We start from the raw sequence: 19669 nt of genomic DNA, 5'->3' as shown, positions 1-19669 counted from the left end.
GGGTTTAAAGTTCTTTCAAGAAACTTTACACTTAAATATTAAGGTTTTTAACTAATTATCAAGTTATTATTTAAAGGAAAAAACTAATATATATTCCTACTACACATGGATGGGATATTATAACTCTAAGGTCTTTAGGGAATTCAGGAATATTTATTTCACTGTTAGCACACAGTTTGACAGAATAGCTTGCATGGTTCAGATAATGAGTTAAGAGGTCAAGTGGTTCTGCAAGATATCAAAAATTGCAAATCATTTCAGGATTGCAGAGTGCTGGGCTTGAAGATAATTATAACAGATAAGACTCTTGACTGTCTAGAAATATGTCCTTGGGTAAAATAGGTATGGTTGCTCTGTAACTGCATTGTGAGTGTAACTCATAAATGTTAATCAGGCTTATCAGTGCATTTCAATTATCAGAAAAGAGTTCTTGATTTAGAAGCTTACTTCACTGTTACGGACACCACCAATGAAATCTGCCTGGGGTGGAATGGACACAATGAGCTCAGCCTCATAGGCTCCTTCCCCTAGATTCTGGGCATTAACAATCAGTGTCAGAGGGTTGTCATCACCAATATAGATCTTCTTTTGATCACTAGAAATGAATACAAATCCAGGCAGTAAATGAGAAGAGCATGGCAAAACCAAGAGACATGTGCATGGACTAGTAATTTAAAAATGATTTGAGAAAGCTTAAGAATATTTTGCAGTTCAGTATAACATTGGTATTATATACTGAGTAGAAATATTAGTGCTTTTCCCTATAATGAAATAAAATACCAAATAAAATACTGGTAAATAACCTCCTCTGAGACTTTTATTAATAACGTCTCTGTTTTCTTTTGTTCAAAAGCTAACTCCTAACTTAACCATCCATTCAAAAATGCATCATATGTACATTGTCCCTCCTGTTTTTAGTACATCACAGGATATTTTAATTATATCACCAAAAAAGAATAATTGAGAGGAAGTAAGGGGAAAGGGGGATTATGTTTATTTTTTTTTTCTATCTAGGATTGGGCAATCAAACATATGTAGGTAAGTGATTATATGCTTTTATCAGTGAACTTGTAGACTACTACAAATAAATATTTTCTCTAACTCAAGGGTAAGAGAATGCTGATTTTTTTTGGAAGCTCAAACTATTACTATTTATGAATCTCTAAAACTATGATAATAATTACTTCACACAGGCATATTAGATATTTATTATCTCTGGTTTATTATAAGGAACTCTCAAATCATAAAGAAGAAAAATAATCTTATCAAAATTACTTCTTAAGAAATAGCTTATTTATTGATCATATATTTACATAGCCATAAAACTTACCTATGTACAGAAACTTCCAGTTTGGGTTTGCACACATTGTCGTCACCACAGTCCAGTAGAATGTGAGCCTAAAAAAAATAGTTAATCTATATATGCAAACAAATGTTACCATTTTTATCTTCTTCTGGTATATCATCATGGTACAGAGGCAAAGCTGGGTAATCTAACGTATCTACAAAATAAAGTACTACAAGGAGAAAGGGACAGAAATATTTGATGAGGTAGTAAATAATAAATTATTCCAAAATTACTCAAAACATCTCTTGAAAAACTTTTAAATAACAACAACAATCATGAGAGAAAAAAATGACCCTTCCAAATAGCATCACCTACAGATGATAAAACATACCTATGCTATTGAGTAACAATATTTTGAGAAGCTCTTATCAAAGACAAATAGTTATCAAGAAATCTCCTTCTCTCAATCCCTTCTATGTCAAGTATTTTCCTCATTTCATCAACAATTCATATGTTTCCTTTAACTGATTTCCTTTTTTTTGGTTGAATTTTATTTTTTTATTGTAAACTTAATCATTAACAAACACAAACATTTCAGTATACAAAGACAAACTAGAAAAAAGCTTGCAAGAGACTGAATTTCTCTTACATATAGTTTGTTTATCAAGAAACACATACACACATACACAATTTGTCCTAGTCTGTTCTGATTCAATGTATACTTTTAAGAAAAGGTTGAGCAAATATAGTACCTGTCGACTAATATTGGCAGGAGTGAACTGGTTAAGAATAGGTTGCAATCCAGTTACATCAGCTGCAGTCTTGTAATCTAATCGGTATTCCATAAAAATAGTAATTGGAGTGAGCTTGTCTCTAAATTCAGATTCATCCTGGAAATGAAAATGATTCTAGTTAGTGGTGAAATGTCCCCAAAATCTAAGAAGTCCCACAGATGTACACTTCACTTACTTCTCATTTGTCTCTACCTATCCTATCATCAACTGTATTTATATTCCTACAACAGATGCCAGAGAAATTTTTACATTCAATAAAATTTTGTTAATCACCTACTATGTGCCAGACACTGAGCTAAGTACCAAGGATATAAAGGCAAAGGAAAACAAAACAAATAGTCCCTGCTCTCTAGAAGTTCAGTTTAATGAGACAACATAGCAACAACTATGTTCAATAAAGATATATAAGGATCAATTGCAGATAACCTCAGAAGGAAGGCTCTAGCATTAAGGTGATGAGCAGGAAAATATACCTGCAGAAGGTATGATTCTAGCTGGGAATTGAAGGAAGTCAAAAAAGCCAGGAGATAGATGAGGTGGGTAAGCATGCTTGGTATGAGTTGCTCCAGCCAATGGAAATACTAAAAGTCAGAAGGAACACTGACAACTCCAGTGCCACTGGTTCAGAGTGTGCGGAAAGAAGCAAGGTATAAGAAAACTGTAAAGGTAGAAGGGGCCAAGTTATAAAGGGCTGTATAAGCCAAACAGGATTTTATATTTGATTTTGGAGATAATATGGAGGCATAAGAGTTTATTGAATGGGGGACTGACAAAGTCTGATCTGTACTTTAGGAGACAGACTTGACAACTGAGAGGAGAATGGATGAGAGTAAGGAGAGCTGAGGTTGGGAAGACTGCTTCAATGGTCCAGGCAAGATAATGAGGGCTCACACCGTAATGGTGGTGGTGTCAGGAACAAAAATGGTAGACTTGTAGTCACGAAATCCTGAAATCAAATTCAGCCTTGGACAAGAACTCTGTAACCCTGGGCAAGTCACTGCTGCCCCAGTTTCTTTAACTGTAAAAATAGGATGATAATAGCTCCTAACTCACAGGGTGGTTATAAGGCTCAAATGTGATACTATTTGTAAAGCATTTAGCACAATGCCTAGCACAGAGTAGTAGCTTAATAAATGCATATTCCTTCCCCGTTGGCCGCTGTTTTTGTTGGAGATCATCAAATAAAGGCTGAATGATCACTTGTTGGGGATTCTGTTAGAAGACATTACTGGTTAAGTATGAGTTGGATGAGGTAATTCTCAAAATCCCTTCTAGTTCTTAGATTTCTGTCATCCTGGAAAGAGTAAGATGCCAAGAAAGGACAACTTGATTTAATAATTAATAATAGCTAGCATTTATATAGCACTTATTACATAATCTAGAGAAAAAATATTCAACAAATAGTCCTATTTTCAATTTATTTTTCTTTTCAAAAAATTTACTGTAATATAAAAAACATTTCAAAACTTACTACAATTAAACCAAATAATAAAGGGGTCAGAAAGTAAAACAAGGAGATAATGTATGTAAAGTACTTTGTAACCTGAAGCATCTATAAAAAAATTGTTACATACTAATAACAATAATGCCGATTTTTTTTTACCCGTAGATATGCTATAAGCTCCTCACATTGCATCTGACCACCCTTTGAAATACTCATGTTCTTTGAGTGTCCAGGTGATTTGTTATGGAGAAAGAGGGCTCTCCTGATGGCTCCTTTTTGCTTCAGTTTATCTAAAAGAAGTTCAACCTGGAAATCTATGAAAATCAACAAATAAAAAGTACTTTTAAAAGAAGCAGTATTTTATATAGAAAATTTCTCACTTTAATAATGTATTACATAGTTTCCTTTAGATTTTGCAGGAAACAGAACCTTTTTTTCTTTTAAAGTAAAAACTGTCTTCAAATCTGTTAAAAACACAAAACACACTTGATACCAAAATTTGGGTATCAAAAGCAGTTTATTGAGGAGAAATTCAGAGGAACTAAACACCCCTGGCCAGAAGTCTACTCGCCCTTCTTTTAGGAAGGAGAAGCAGAGAATACAAAATCAAGAAAAGCTTTTTACCTCTAGTCTGGAGTGGATACTCCCTTCAGAGAATAGATTGGTTCATTCTCTTCAGGGTTTCAATTTCCCCCATACACACACTACATATTTCTCCAACATATGTACAAGCATGACCCCCTCCCTTCGTCATGCATCCTATGTTCTGCTAATGAGGCTCTAATTCTATTCAGGGTATGTCACATAATATGCATGAAGTTTATTAAGCAAGCACAATAGAAAATTTGGAATACTCAGTCATTGACGCCTCACTGGTTTAAAGCAGATCAGTCCTTATCCTGGTCTGAGGGTCTCCCAAGATCACTATCTGCTTTCTTATATCAGGTCCACCTGCTGTCTGCTAACTCCCTTTATCTTACTTCAGTAATGTCCAATAATTCTATGGAAACTTAACTCCTTACTGTTTCTCACAATTTATTATCAGTAGTTTTTAACTTCAGAAATTTTTAGCAGTTCTGTGGAAACTTAACTCTTTACTATCTCTCACAAATCCCATAAAAATAATATTTTAATTAAGCAACCAATGTTACAAGCTTTAGTGTAAATAAATCTTTAACACTTCATGTATTAATATAGTTTTGTTTGGTTTGGTTTTTTTGCTTTTTGGAGGGCAACTGGGGTTAAGTGACTTGCCCAAGGTCAAACGGCTAGTTTTTGTGTGTGTTAAGTGTCTGAGGCCAGATTTAAACTCAGGTCCTCCTGACTCCAGGGCCAGTGCTCTACTCACTGCGCCACCTAGCCACCCCAGTTTTTTTTAATCAGACCTCTAATTTCATCAACAAAGAGAGCTATCGATTCCTCTCCTAAGGCAGATAGGTCCCTTCTCTACAATCTGTAGTCTCTGAGAATCAACTGAGACCCTAGGATTTTTAGTGGTTTGCTCAAGGTCTTAGAGACCATACATGTTAGAGCTAGGACCTGAAACCAGGCCTTCCTAATTCTCTTCTCACTATTACATGTCACCTGTTTAGAACAACATACCACTCCCCACCCCCAAACCTCTCAAAGTACTGCAGCAAATTAATTTCTTATACAAGATGGAAAAATATTGGTGACACAATCTGACTGTTCCACATAGAGGATAACATGACAAACAATGTAAAAGAGATGCCAAGTTTGTTGACCCAGGCATGCAGAAGGAAGTTCTTGATAGAAGTAAGAGAATAAGTTTCGGAACTGAGTCTTCTATCATTAACATTGACAGAACTCTAATTATTATTAACTTTAATAAATATCTGATGTTACATATACCAAGAAGCTCAAAACTAGTAGTTTGACTACTAGGTGATAAATTATTCAGCCACACCATCCCCTTACATTCTTGCAATTTAACTGAATAAAAATTAATTTTGTTTTGAGAACAATGGGAAAGGTTACCACGCAAAAAAAAAAAATCACAAAAAAGTTGTCACACTAAGCAGTATGACATACAGAAAATATACCTATTATTTTTATCACGTGGGCAAAACATTTCCATTTTTCAAGAAAGTAGGAGAAATGTTAGGGATTGAGGTAAAGCTTGAGTTTTGTAAGCCCCCAAGGCACTCTGCTGTGCTTAGGGTTTCCAGGGGTCCTTAACAGAAAAACAGGTTTGTTAAAGCAACAGGATTCTACAGGAGATGTAATGCATAGAAAAGTCCATGTGGATGGTTTCTCTAAATTTTACAAATAGCTAATTTATTAAAGTATCTGTCAATTATAAAATATTCTATGACCAAAACAGCAAAAATAGTTTTCCCTTGCAGCACAACTTACTCAGTTTCTCTGGAAGCCTCCCTTTGCCATCAGCCTTTAGGCAGAATCTCACGTTAAAACTGTGGGGAAATGAAAACTATAAATCCTTCCATTCAGTGAAAAGTTTTGACATATTCTTTTTAAGTGTCTACATCTCACAATTCTAATCCCTAATTTACATTATGAATTTTTTAACTGACATCTTTATACATATCTTGAAATTAACTTTAAAAGTAAAATATAGAATTATAGTCCTTTCTAACCCAAATTCTTCCTATAGTCAATTAAGTCCATTTTTTTTTTCATTTTATCATAGAAGAAACAGGCTCATTAAAATCTCCTTAAGAAAAGGACAGAGAACTGAGTAAATTTCCAGAGGGGTATTATTATTTTTTAATTTTTTTTTTTAAGCAATTGGGGTTAAGTAACTTGCTCAAGGTTACACGGCCAGTTATTTCTGGGTGTGGTGCTGAGTGTCTGAGCCCGGGATTCGATCTCCAGGTCGTCCCAACACTGGAGCCGGTGCTCTTACTCGCTGAGCCACCGGGCCGCCCCAGAGGGGTATTATTATTAATAATAATAGGTAGCTTTTACATAATGCTTTAAGGTTTTCAAAGTACTCTACAATATTTCTTTATATCCTCACAACAAATCTGAAAGGTAGGTACTATTATTATCCCTATTTTACATATGAGTAAACTCAGACAGACAGAGGTTAAGTGATTTGCTCTAAGTTTTACACAGATGGTAAATGTATGAGGTTAGATCTGAACTCAGGCCTTCCTAACTCCCAGATTCAGCACCCCACAGATGATTTAGCTGCCCTTGTATTAGAAAGTATCAATCATTATTTTAAAGTGAGCTCTTGTCATAGAGACATGGCTGGGAGTTTTCTTCCTATAGGACAAGGGTTCTTAACATTTTCTGTCACATACTCCTCTGGTATTTCAGTGAAGCCTTCCAATCTCTTCTCAAAATAATGTTTATAAATGTTTTTTTAAAAACTGGGATTACAAAGAAAACTAATTATATTGAAATGAAAACATAATTTTTTCCCCCTCCAAGATCATGGACCCCTTGAAGTTTCTATATAGAGTAAAAGAAGGAGGTAAAGAACTCCTACTATCCAGACTTCAAGAAGAGTTGGAAATTAAGGCCTAACACATACAGCTGGGCCTAAAAACACACAGGTAACTATAGAAACAGATTAAAAAATGTTCTATCTCATTAATCTTGTTACTTGCTCTGCTTCTGAATCACTGTGGCCTAAACGCTGAACTTCATTTCCTTACCCTGCTTCCCATCATTACTGGGTATTGTTTTTTTTTAAACTCATTTACACTTCATACATTGTCTCCCATCTCTGCTCTCAATCCCCTTCCGGATACTGGTTTCTTCCTGCTGCAGTTGTGCTCCCCGACAGTAGAAACAGCTACAAACTGTTCCTCCCTTCCCAAACCAGGCATTTCACTAAGCATCATGCCACCAACTCAGCCACAGCCCTTGACAGGCCCAGCTGTAGCGATATTACAAAATTACTGTTTCAGTTTAACAAAGGGATGCATCAGAGGATCTTTTAAACAGCAAGCTCCCCGAGAGCACTTAAATACATGTTAATAATCATCAGTTACTTCACAGGCTGATGAAGAACACTGTGCAGCTTCCTGAGAGTAGAGAGCCAGGCAAAGACACTTAAATGTGTTTGGACCCAACGCCAACTAAAGATCTCCAGAAAAGAATATAAAGAAATTCTGAAATGATAATATAAACCAATGAGGATGATGTGATTCTATTTACAAAAAAAAATTTATTTGCATAGAACTCTTCAGTGACATTTTTATACAATATAATGCGATAGTTGTTTTTTTCTTAATATTTCTTTTTAATTTCAAATCATCTACCTTTCAGTCATTTCTCAATTCATGCCTTGACTCACTCCAATTTATATCAGACACATCAGAATACATGAGGGAAATAAGAAAGAGGGGACTTTTGAGGAAAATCTAAGCATTGTGAGGGTCAGATGAGACAATAATTGTAAAGCACTTAAAACAACGCCTGGCACATAGTAAGCACTATATAAATGTTAGGTAGTATTATTTATTTGAGGTAGTATAAAGAAGCTAAGAAGGGAAGCTTTCTCTTCTAAAACATATTAAGTGCTTCTACAAAGAGATGATTTACACTTAGAGCATTTAATTATTACTTAGTATGTTAAATTGGAAAGGGAAGATGAATAATTCAAATGCACTAAACATTCAGAAGACCTCTCTAGAAACAAAAAACTAATTTTATGATTTTATAGCTTTTTCCCTCTGTTTCTTTGGTTTGGACCTGTTATTTAAATTCCATCCACTGTTGCAAAATGGAAACTTTTGTGAAACTTTTAGAATTAGAGATTTCCTGGAAAGTGAATGATCCCGGGTAAAATAGCTAGCATGTGCAGAGCACAGTTGTATCTGCCTGTAATCTCAAATGCCAGAGAGTCTGTGGCTAACAGATTTTTCAAGCTCAGGAGTTCTAAGCCGAAGAGGGCAATGGTGATTGGGTATCTACACTAAGTTTGACATCGATACAGTGAGTCCCCTAAAGCAAGGGGCCACCAGTTTGTCTGAGGGGACAGAAACCAGCCCAGGTTGGAAACAGATCGAGCCACAGCTTCCATGTCAATCAGGAGGAGGATCAGGTCTATGAGTAGCCTGTGGACCCAGCCTGGGTGGGAAGGGGAGGCCAAGTCTTTAAAACAAATAAACAAAAAGCCATTATATATCAGAAGTAAAACTTGAACCCAAGTCTGGTGCAATGTCAATTATACTATACTGCAGCTCTTTCATGTATAACTGGGCAATTGTGAAAAGTTCACTACATTAATTTATTAGGTTGTTTAGTAATTGAAGAGCTTTGGTATTGTTTTCTTTGGAGATTATTCCTCTAGTCACAATATGGAGCTGAAATATAACCCATCCATAAAAAGTGCTTTATATTTACCCTCCCTGATTCTTTCAATTAACTATTTAACTCATTTACATGAATTAACTATCACTTTAACACTTTTTATTAAAGAAACAGTCTTACCAGGAAACTTTGACATCTGTGCCAGGGAGTGGACAAGTCTTACTGTCTTGATTTAGAATAGTGGGATAAACTTCTAGGCCTGCATTTACAGTGATAACTGGCCTGGCTCTGTGGTTGTGATGGTTGTATTTTAAGGGAAAAAAAAGGAAAAAAGATAAATTGGGAGAAACTTTTACATTTTAACAGGTTAGATACACAGATACACATAGATTGTATTTCTTAAATGTGCTCACTTCAAGATGTCTCATCTCCAAATAGGAGCCAGAGATTTTGGATATGTAAACATCAATTTTTTCATAACACCCAAAATTAAGATCACCTATCACAAACCAAGAAGACCAAATTTTACAGTCTTAAGGCTCGTTTGCTAAGCATATGTAAACACTGTCCAAAAAAGAAGTGTAGTTACTAAGGAATACAAATGGAAAATGTTAGTGGAGCATAGTAGATATGGAAAAGCTTTTCTGATGACATCTTAGGACATATGGAATTGATGAAGTACAGATGCATGAAACATATCCTAAATTGCAAAAGGAAAAAAATATAATAACGACATTAAAAAAATCATAGTACATAGCAACAGAATAGGAACATGAATGTTATGAGTACTTAATTTCTCTAATAAGACTATTTATATTAGAACTACTTTAAATTTATTTCCTTGCCTTTTGGAGAAATATTTTTTAATGCTACAAACAAACACAAAGATAAAAACAGAAGAAAACACATAATAATTTTGAAAATAAAATAGTAAAGGTCTGAATAACTTGTTTTTAACGACAATAGTTTTACTTATTATAAACACATCAGAATGACTAACACTTAGCTGAAATTAAATACTAGATATCAAGTATTATCAATTACTCCCTCAGAATTAAGCTCAAGTTCATATATTACTTGATATTTAGTTATAGAATTATCAAATGACTCTGGATCACTCCCTAAAAGAGGCTCCAGAAAGCCTTGCTCACCTATATAAAACAGCTCGGTCCACACCAAAAGCACCTACAATTAAATCTAAAAAAAAAATACAACCATGTTATTTATAAAATTTACAATTTTACTAATCCAAAAGAAAAATATATATTTTCCCTGGCAAAAATTAATTTAATTTATATTTCTGATCAAGTTTATTCATTTCCTATTCCTATATTCTTATATAGACTCAAAATTTCTCAGTAGTTTTTTTCCCCCAATGATGAATCTTAGCATTATATCTAAAGGGGAAAGGGGGAAAATGTAAAAGATTTAAGTAAGTTACTATAAAGTCTATATCCTGGACTATAGCTCAAATATCTATTCTATGTGGATTTTTTTAAAAAAACATATTCACATATAACTTTAATGAGATCCTATAGGGATTAGAAGATGGTAGATGGGGGGGAAAAGTATGGAACCTGTGCTTTTCACCCCATCAAAGACTTTGACCTGAAGGAAAAATAATCACCTGCATGTATAACCTATTTCTAGGTACAAAACTTCTAAAGCAAGAGTCTCAGCATGAGCTCTGTCACACCATATGTGCCCCTTACTCTGTGTGCTAAACTGGAAAATTAATCTCCAATACCCTAGTTGCCTTACTAAAATAATGATTTGTAGCATTCAAATATCACAACACATGTAAACTTTATTTTTTAAAATTAAACTAAGCAAACACCAAAGAAAATGGCTTTTTTCCATATAATTAAGAATATGACAAACAGCTAGGTGGCACAAAGGATAGAGCATTGGATTTAGTCAGGAAGACTTGAACCTTCTGATCTTAAACACTTATTAGCTGTGTGACCCTGGGCAAGTCACTTCACCTCTGTCTACCTTGGTTTCTTCATCTATAAAATGTGAATAATAATAGCATTTAAACCCAAAGATTGTAGTGGGGATCAAATGAGATAATATTTGCAACAACAACCAAAAAAAGGCACTTTGCAAACTTTGGAAATGTAAACACTAACTAGTCATAGTAATAATGATTATTATTATTACTATACTGGCTCGTTGTTTTCCCTCACTCTTAAAGAGGACCAAAATGACATCACTATGTGGGGTCAAAGTACAGTGTGCCTAACTGTTTAACAGCTATCCTGACCAATATGAACTCGAACGATTCTACCACAGGTCAGACACAAATAGTCCATATTATTATAATCAAAACGAAAAGGAAAGAGTTCACATGAAGTTTCACTTTTCTTTTATGTACAGCTTGCTTTTTTAAAGTACATAATAAGGTCATTTTGTAGGTTTTACAACTGTTTTGATTGTCTGTGTTTCTCTCTTACCAGAAGTTTTTCTTTGCCTTTTTAAAAGAAGATATTTCAATGGCATTACTTTCTTTTCTGTTTTCATGTGTAAGCTATAGGAGTAATATATATTACTAAGCTAAATCTACTCTAACTGTATAAATGTAATGAACTCAGAAAATTATTGCAGTACATTAAGTTCTCTATTATATATATTAAAAAAAAAGACATGCTCTTCTGTTGCAATCCTAAGTAGGAAAAAATGAAAGTTGTATAGTTAAGTAGAATTATATATGCATAACTTCATTTACGTAATTCCATTTGACTAAATAGTCCCTAATTATATATTCTGTGTATATATAAAGATTTCTATGTAGACATATACACTTATACATGTACACATTTATATATGCACACATATTAAATGAATACATATATATTAGATAATCTGATCTGCTTTCGTAAACATACATTTTTAGGGTTGGAAAAATTTTTGGAAAATATTTAGTGCAATCTCTGCACTTTGCAGGTACAGAAACTTAGGCCAAGAAAGATAAAATGATTTGCCCAAAGCCACTTGACTAGCTAGTAACAAACTGAGGTTGGAATCCAGACATCCTGACTTTTAGAAATTTTTTCATACCACATCTTTCATTATTGTCCTTCACAAAAATCATATGGAAATCAGCTAAGTATGAATTTGATATTTCATTTTTACTATAAATCAAGACAATAAATACTGATTTTATGGATGATTTAACATATATATATATATACACACACATAGATAAGTATATAAATATGTGTGTGTATGTGTGTGTGTGTGTGTGTGTGTGTGTGTATACACTGTTTTACCTGGATACCCATTTTGATCTATATCTGTGGCTCCTTTCAATGAGTACCCAAAGCTTGGTGGCATGGCCCGGGCGGCCCATTGTCCTTCTAGGATTTGAGATGGCAATGAATTTAAGCCTGTGGCTCTTCCATTGTAGATATAAACAATCCCTCGTTTGTCTTCTCCCCCATAGGGGGCGGCAATTGCAACATCTGTGAATAAAAAGGAAAGACTTCAGAAAGTCTGAGAATTTGTAGGAAAAAGACTTATGGATTCCCATAAATCATTCCAGTAGATAAATGCAACATTGAAGCTTGAGTGCAGTATCTTCTATTCAAAGGCAATGCTTCAGTTCAAACTGAAACAAACCAGATCTCTCAGGCATAATGTTGGTTTCTAAAGTACTAGGGATCAGAATGACCAAGAAAAATGTTTCAGCAGGATGTACTTATGGAAATGAGAAACTTCTATGGCACAGAAGTATTTTCCAGCTCTTATAATTTGAAACATCATAATATTTGCAATTAATACCTGACTTTGGCTATCAGAAAGTCTTATTCTTTGAAATCAAGGAAGGCAACAAGGAATGAAGTTGGTACAAGAGGCTTCCCAGTTAAAGATTGAACCTAAAACTAAACCCCACAGATATGAACCCCCAGGAACTTGCCCTGTATATTAGTGAATTTTTCTTCCTCAAATTATCACATATTTACTTTCCTCCATAGAATATTAAGTTCTTTGAAGGCAATTACTGTTTCTATATCTCATGCATCTAGCACAAGGCCTTATACATAGAAAGTGTTTAATAAATACTTGTTAAATTGAACTGAATTGGACAGGAAAATATAGAACATGTGTCATCAATATGATAGGTTCTGCGCATTAACCTGATCTTTTTGAGTTCAATTTCTGCACAAAACCAAGAAATAGGGATTTATATTGGCTGCCTCCTGAAGCTTTCCCTGAGATCACCATTATCCTTTTTACCTTAGCTTAGAAAGTCTTTTAGTTTGCATATTGTTACACAGATCTTTTAAGGAACTTGAAATCCTGGGTACTCTTTCATAATTTCATTACAGACCACATCAACATCAAATAATGTGGGAGGTTAAATTTCTTAAAGCAAAACCTTAAGATATATCTGCCTTAATAAAAGCATAATCTAAATATCCAAGTCAAAGGGAGTCACAGAGTTATGTTTAGATTAGACGTGTAATTAAAAACTAAATTAAAATACACACCTTCAAGCTTGCCCATAAAACTGTGATGTATTTAGGATTTCATCAGATTTAATAGTATCTTCTTTCACATTTATGACAGCAATTCAGTCAAGACCTCAGCATATTGCTAAAATTTTATCAGTTATAGAAAAAAAAGCAAAACAAGCCTATGATTCCTGCAGGAGTTACAGAACAGTCAAGCAGATTAAAGGCGGAGGAGAATTACATTCCAGATGATTTGAAATAAAAAAGAGAACTTCAATTTTCTTAAGATGTTGCCCAGATTTTGAGGGGATTTCAAACCATCTTAATATGAAAGGTCCTAGGAAGATATTCCACTTGAAGCAATTTATACTGTGAATTTAATATTAAGAAATGTCAGACTGGGGTGGCCAGGTGGCTCAGCGAGTAAGAGCACCGGCCCCAGAGTCAGGATGACCTGGGATCGAATCCGGGCTCAGATACTTAGCACCACACCCAGAAATAACTGGCCGTGTAACCTTGAGCAAGCTACTTAACCCCAATTGCTTTAAAAAAAAAAAAAAGAAATGCCAGACCAAATCATTCCAATACTCTAGCTCTAACAGTGACATTAAGGGATATTCTGGGAGACCATGATTCTTCTGGATAATGTTAACCTCCAAAGGTTAGGTCCATGCTTCATATTTACTATCTTCCTCCAATATCCAATTCTGAAGCTATCATCCATTATAAAATCTAAAACTTCACTGAATCTATTCAGTGTTTCTTTCTAATAATAACTTTATTAGTTATTAACCCAAACAAGTACTTACCTCATTTGTCCCATAAAGGCCACTTTGAAGGTTCAGTAATAACCATACCACTAAAACTGTTCTCATATATGCAGGAAGGTGAAAAAGATAACTATTTCAAATTTAGATAGATTCTAGCATTTGCAGTTAGGTAAACAAAAGTCCATACCCATCCTATCATGATTTCATGCATATTTATAATATCTTTTTTTCTACTGTTTAGTTCTATTGCTGCTGCTATTTTAAGACTCTCCTCACAAAAGAAACTCATCTACCTCCTTTATCTCTTTCTTGGGAATTCTGACTATAACTGAACAATATATACTCAGGTATAAATGTTATGCTTTTGTACAAAGGTAGGAGACTGACTCCTATTTTGTATCTGGTGTCCTTCCATAATATTCAAACCCCATATCTATGCCATGTTTAGCAATAGCAGATTAGTCTGATGTCTCCAGTACCAAGCTGTATCTTGTCCTTAATACATATGAACAGTTCATAGTCTATCATGTGATAAAGTCAGTTTGTGTAACTTTCTCTAAAAGTGTCAGGGGAATATAATCCTTAAAGTCACTCTCCTGTTACAAGACTTCTAAATGCCAAACTTTTATGGTAGTGGAATCTTTGACAGTATATTTTAAGAAGCAAAATTTATGTCTGAATAGTTTTGCCCAGTTACTACTTTACTAAGGTGGGTTTAGATATTAAATATCAAGCAAACAACTTTCCATCAAGGTATGACACACGTGGAAGAGGGAAGGGGAATATTCTCTTCATCCACCAAAAGTGCTTGAACTATGTGGAGTGATTGTAGTGTTAGCCTCTTCAGATTTTAAAATGCAATAATTTTGTGGGTTTTATTTTTCTGGACATCAACAGATTACAGGGAGGACTGGACAGATTGATTTGTCATGTTGCTATACAAATATTTCACTGTTACTCTTAGGAAAAAGTCTACTCCTTCACATTTACTCCTTTATGAATTGGATAGATATCCTTGAAATATTTTCTAAAGCAGAATATTTGAGATTTTTACCTTGTTTTGTTGGGTTGTTGTTTGGTTTCGTTTTTTTTAAGTTACTGGTTTCTTACACTGTCTCATCCTTGATGTATGGACAAAAGTACTGTTAATGTTTCCAATGCAATTCAATTCAGCAAACATTTATAAAAAGGGCCTATTAGGTATAATTTGGGATATACAAAATGAAACTGTTCCTGACCTCAACAAGCTTACATTCCACTGGATGTATCCCAATACATCCGGGGTGAAATGCTGCTGTTTACTGTTATTTGGTCATTTCAGTTATTTGTGAACCCATTTGGGGTTTTCTCGGTAAAGATACTGGAGTGATTTGCCATTTTCTTCTCCAGTAGATCCAGTGAATCTTCTGTCAAACCACAAGAGGTTAAGTGACTTGACCAGGGTCACACTGCTAGGAAGTATCTGAGGCTGGATTTGAACCCAGGACTTCCTAACTCCAGGCCCAGTGTTCTATCCACTGAGCCACCAGTTGCCTCCAACTACTGATGCAGTCTCTGCATGCGGAAAATCAAAGAATTTTGCCACACATTTTTACTGAAGAGAAGAATTAAGAGAGACAAGAATTGTTTTTAAGTACTTGAAGAGCTATCATTTGGAGAAGAGAGTAAATTTGTTCTGTTTGTTGCAGAGAAGAGATTCAAGAGTAATGAGTGTAAGTTACAAAGAGACAAACTCTGGCTTTGTATCAGGTAAATGATCACTTTGGAGATAACTCAGTCCACGTTCTGATTTTAAAGAGGAGGAGAATGAGGTGCAGAGATATTGAGTGAGTTGCTAGATAGCACACACACTGTGTCTAAGGTAGGACTTGAACTCACTTCTTCCCTATTCGAAATCCAGTGCCACCTATTTGCTTAAAATTAGAGCTATCCTTGGGGTGGCTAGGTGGCACAATGAATAGAGCACTGGCCCTGGAGTCAGGAGGACCTGAGTTCAAATGTGACCTTTGACACTAGCTGTGTGACCTTGGGCAAGTCACTTAACCCCAATTGCCCTGCCCTCCCCCCTCCAAAAAAAAAAATTAGAGCTTTCCAAAAGTGGAATGGACTCCCACAATGAGTGATGGATTTCCCATCTTCGGAGGTCTTCAGCAGAGGCTAGATGACCATTTTTTGGATGTGTAACATTAGGGATTCCCTGAGTCCAGGCAATTCTACATTTTCTGCTAACTCAGCACAAGAGGGCACCATAGCTTAGTAGAATATGTATTTCATTCTTTTTAAAGAGAACATTGATAATAGCAGTATTAAGACCAACGAAAAGTCCCACAAATTATAGTAGAGTATATGTCTACAGGTAGCAACAATAATGAAGTTATCAATGAATTAATCTAATATATTCCTGAAAAAAAAAAGACAATTCAGTAAAGACTGATGTTTTTTAAAGTGAACAATTTACAAGAAGAAAGTAGTGAGTTTTTGTCTAATATAATCTATTATTCATTGAAGCTGAACTCTTTCTTTGGGAAGAAAATTGTTGTCATTCACTACCATACATAAGATCTCTAGGACTTTGTGGCCAAACACTGCAAGTCAACAGTCAACTGTTAATGAACTACTGTCTTACCATTGAAGCCATCCTGGTCAAGATCTCCCAGAGGGGCAATAGCACTACCAAATCTGGCAAAGATCTCAAAGCCATTCAGTTTTATGATCTGAAAACCGCCTGAAGCTTGCTGTAAGCATATGGAGACCTGACCCACTTCCTGAAGTTTGCCATCAGACCCACGATCCATGAAGAGAGGAGCTCCAATAAACACATCTGCATAACTGTAAAGAATAGTCTTTCAACATGCATATAGTCTTGCATATACCTATCAATAACAAATTTTCTACTTGTCACTAACTTATCTCTCCTTTTTGCATCTCCCACAACTATGCAGACATATTAAATGATCTCTAGGGTGATCATTTCAGTTTTGTGTCTGCCTTTAAGTTTGTGTAGCATCTGCAAACTATTTGTACAATGAGTTCATTCCTTGATACTAGAAAGATTAGCAGAAAGCAAAAAAGATCTGTCTCCAATTAGGATTACAAATTATGTGACCATATTAAACATTTTTAAGATCAAGTGTGTTTTACAGAACTTCATGAGAGAAAAGTGGATACAGAAACAGAAAAGGGCAAAAAAATTACTCTAAACCAACTTATTTAAACTTAGGAAAGCTATTCATAAACAATGGAAGAAACTGTTTAGAGAAACATTTTTTTAAAAGAAAAACTTACTTATCCCCATTAATGTCAGTGGCAGCTACAGAAAATCCAAAATATGCAGCCATCTGGATAAAAAGATGAAAATGATATGTTAAAATTCCATCTAACTACCATTTTTGTCTTTTATTTTTGAAACAGAAAAAAAATTTTTTCACATGTCTTCAAATCTTCAAAATATTTATGTTTCCCCTCCGTTACTATCATCCTTTAAAAAGAATCAACAATTTGGTAATAAGGTACTTATTTGCTTTCCTAAAGTCTATGATAGTAAGAACATGAGAATCCTAAATAAACTTCATTCAAATGGCTCTGAGGTTCTGCCATTTGTCACAAGGTCTTATCAAGAACTGCCATTTAAGTACCTCTGTGGTAGATTTCCTTCCTGTCTTGCATTCTTTCCCATTACTCAGACATTCACATATACTTCTTTGCTAGCTGAATTCTGGAAGCTGATATTTCTCATACAGAAAATAAACTCATATTAAAAAGTGGCAATTACTACTTGTTGGAAAATTTACAAGTGAATAAAAAGCAGTTTTTAATTGCTATTTTAAATAAATTGTCTTTTGAAGAGAGGAGGAAATTTTGTTCCTCCTTATCAATCACTTTGCTAGTTTATTTTATGGTTATATTCTACTAGATTCAATCTTTTACCCAGTGACATTCTTTCCCAAATCCACAGGAATGATCTATTAATTCCAAATTCCATTGAGATTTCTCTAAAGCTAATAGCAACAGTATTTAGTCTAATGCCATTCTCAGTGGTCAAGAATATATTTATCTGGGCGGCTAGGTGGCACAGTGAATAGAGCACCAGCCCTGGATTCAGGAGAACCTGAGTTCAAATATGGCCTCAGACACTTAACACAAAAATTAGCCATGCGACCTTGGGCAAGTCACTTAATCCCAAATTGCCCTCCAAAAGAAAAAAAAAGGCAAAAAAAATATAGTTATCTAATTTAAAATTGTTTTAATGATAATTTAATGATAATTGATGACTTTTTCCTATATGTTCTCTTTAGGATTTTGCAATATTACTCTTAGTTCTCCTTCTCCTACCTGTCTCACCTCTTCTTCACAGTCTCCTTTGCTCATTCTTTATCAATGTCATGCCTACTAACTATTGGTATTACCCAACACTCTGTCCTGGGCCCTCTCATCTTTTATCCAGGTGTTACCTCTTTCAGTGAATTCATCAGCTTACATGAATTCAATTATCATTTCTATGCAAATGATTCTTGTATCTAACAGCATTAGTTTCCCTCCTAAATTATGGTTATAATTGGGTGGAGGAAAGCAAATAAGTAACTACTATTATTGATCATGATGATAGTTTGCATTTATCTATAAGGCACTGTGCTAAGCAATTCACAAATATTATCTCATTTGATTCTCACAACTACCTTGGGAGGTAGGTGTTATTATTACCCTCATTTTACAGATGAGAAAACTGAGGCAAATAAAGGTTAAATGACTTGACCAAGGGTACACAATGTCTGAGGTCAGATTTTTAACTCAAGACTTTCTAATTCCAGATCTAGAACTTTATCCACTGTGTCATCTAGCTACCTTCATATTGGACATTTCATGTGGGTGCTCCACAGGTACCTCAAATTCAGTATGTCCAAAACATAATGATCCTTCTTTCCAAACTCCCTCTCCTGAATTTCCCTATTATTATCAAGAGTACCACCATTCTACCAATCACCCAGGCTCACGAACCTCTGTGCCATCCTTGATAACTCACTCTCATATGCCCAACATATCTAATCCACTGCCAACTTTTGTGATTTCTACCTTCCCAAGATCATGTATGTATATCCTCTTTTTTCTATTCACACAACCACTCCTTTAGTTCACACCTTTATCACCTCTCACCTAGAATACTACCATGACCTTTTAATTAGTCTCCCTGACTCAATTCTCTTTTCATGCCAATCCATCCTCAAATAAGCTGCAAATGATTTTCCTAAAGCTTAAATCTTCCTACCCTACTCAATAAACTCTAGTGGCTCCTTACTTATTCCAAGATCAAATACAAAAGTCATTGTATATATTTTAAGCTCTTCACATCTTAGTGCCTTCCTACCCTTTCAGTTTTTGTACACTTTACTCTCCTCTACATACTCTATAATACTGCCATACTGACCCAATGTCTGTTCTTTGCATATAATACTTGATTTTTCATCTCCAATCTCCTCTCTCTATACTTGATGTCCCCTAGTGATGAAATTCTCTGCCTCCTCACCTCTCTTTTAAGAATTCAGGACTTCCTTCAAAAGTCAGCTCATACACCTACCTTCTGCAGGAGATCCTATCTAAGGTTCCCTTCCATCTACTGTGTATGTACTTTTATTTACCTAATAAGTTACATGTTTTTTCCCTCATTAGAA

The 19669-nt window shown here is 34.8% G+C and overlaps 1 protein-coding gene and 1 long non-coding RNA gene across 2 annotated transcripts in view; one reads left to right on the top strand and one right to left on the bottom strand.

The window, feature by feature from the left end:
- The window catches only part of LOC138143314 (uncharacterized), a 358919-nt gene that overhangs the window by 153978 nt on the left and 185272 nt on the right, over positions 1-19669 (top strand). The window lies entirely within an intron of this gene.
- Positions 1-19669, bottom strand: part of ITGAV (integrin subunit alpha V) — a 116244-nt gene that overhangs the window by 17769 nt on the left and 78806 nt on the right. The window contains exons 11-20 of the mRNA XM_069064512.1: positions 17289-17341; positions 16630-16832; positions 12049-12240; positions 9928-9973; positions 8957-9064; positions 5903-5961; positions 3686-3840; positions 2041-2178; positions 1331-1398; positions 448-595 (exon numbers count right to left, since the gene is read on the bottom strand). Coding sequence (XP_068920613.1) covers positions 448-595; positions 1331-1398; positions 2041-2178; positions 3686-3840; positions 5903-5961; positions 8957-9064; positions 9928-9973; positions 12049-12240; positions 16630-16832; positions 17289-17341 — 1170 coding nt within the window. The remainder of the gene's footprint in view (positions 1-447; positions 596-1330; positions 1399-2040; positions 2179-3685; positions 3841-5902; positions 5962-8956; positions 9065-9927; positions 9974-12048; positions 12241-16629; positions 16833-17288; positions 17342-19669) is intronic.

Source organism: Petaurus breviceps, unplaced genomic scaffold, assembly GCF_028583685.1.
Source record: "Petaurus breviceps papuanus isolate PSGF00001 unplaced genomic scaffold, PetGlider_PUasm1.0 90638, whole genome shotgun sequence".
Taxonomy (NCBI): domain Eukaryota; kingdom Metazoa; phylum Chordata; class Mammalia; order Diprotodontia; family Petauridae; genus Petaurus; species Petaurus breviceps.
Note: the sequence above shows the minus strand (reverse complement) of the source record. Positions and strands in the feature narration are given on the sequence as shown.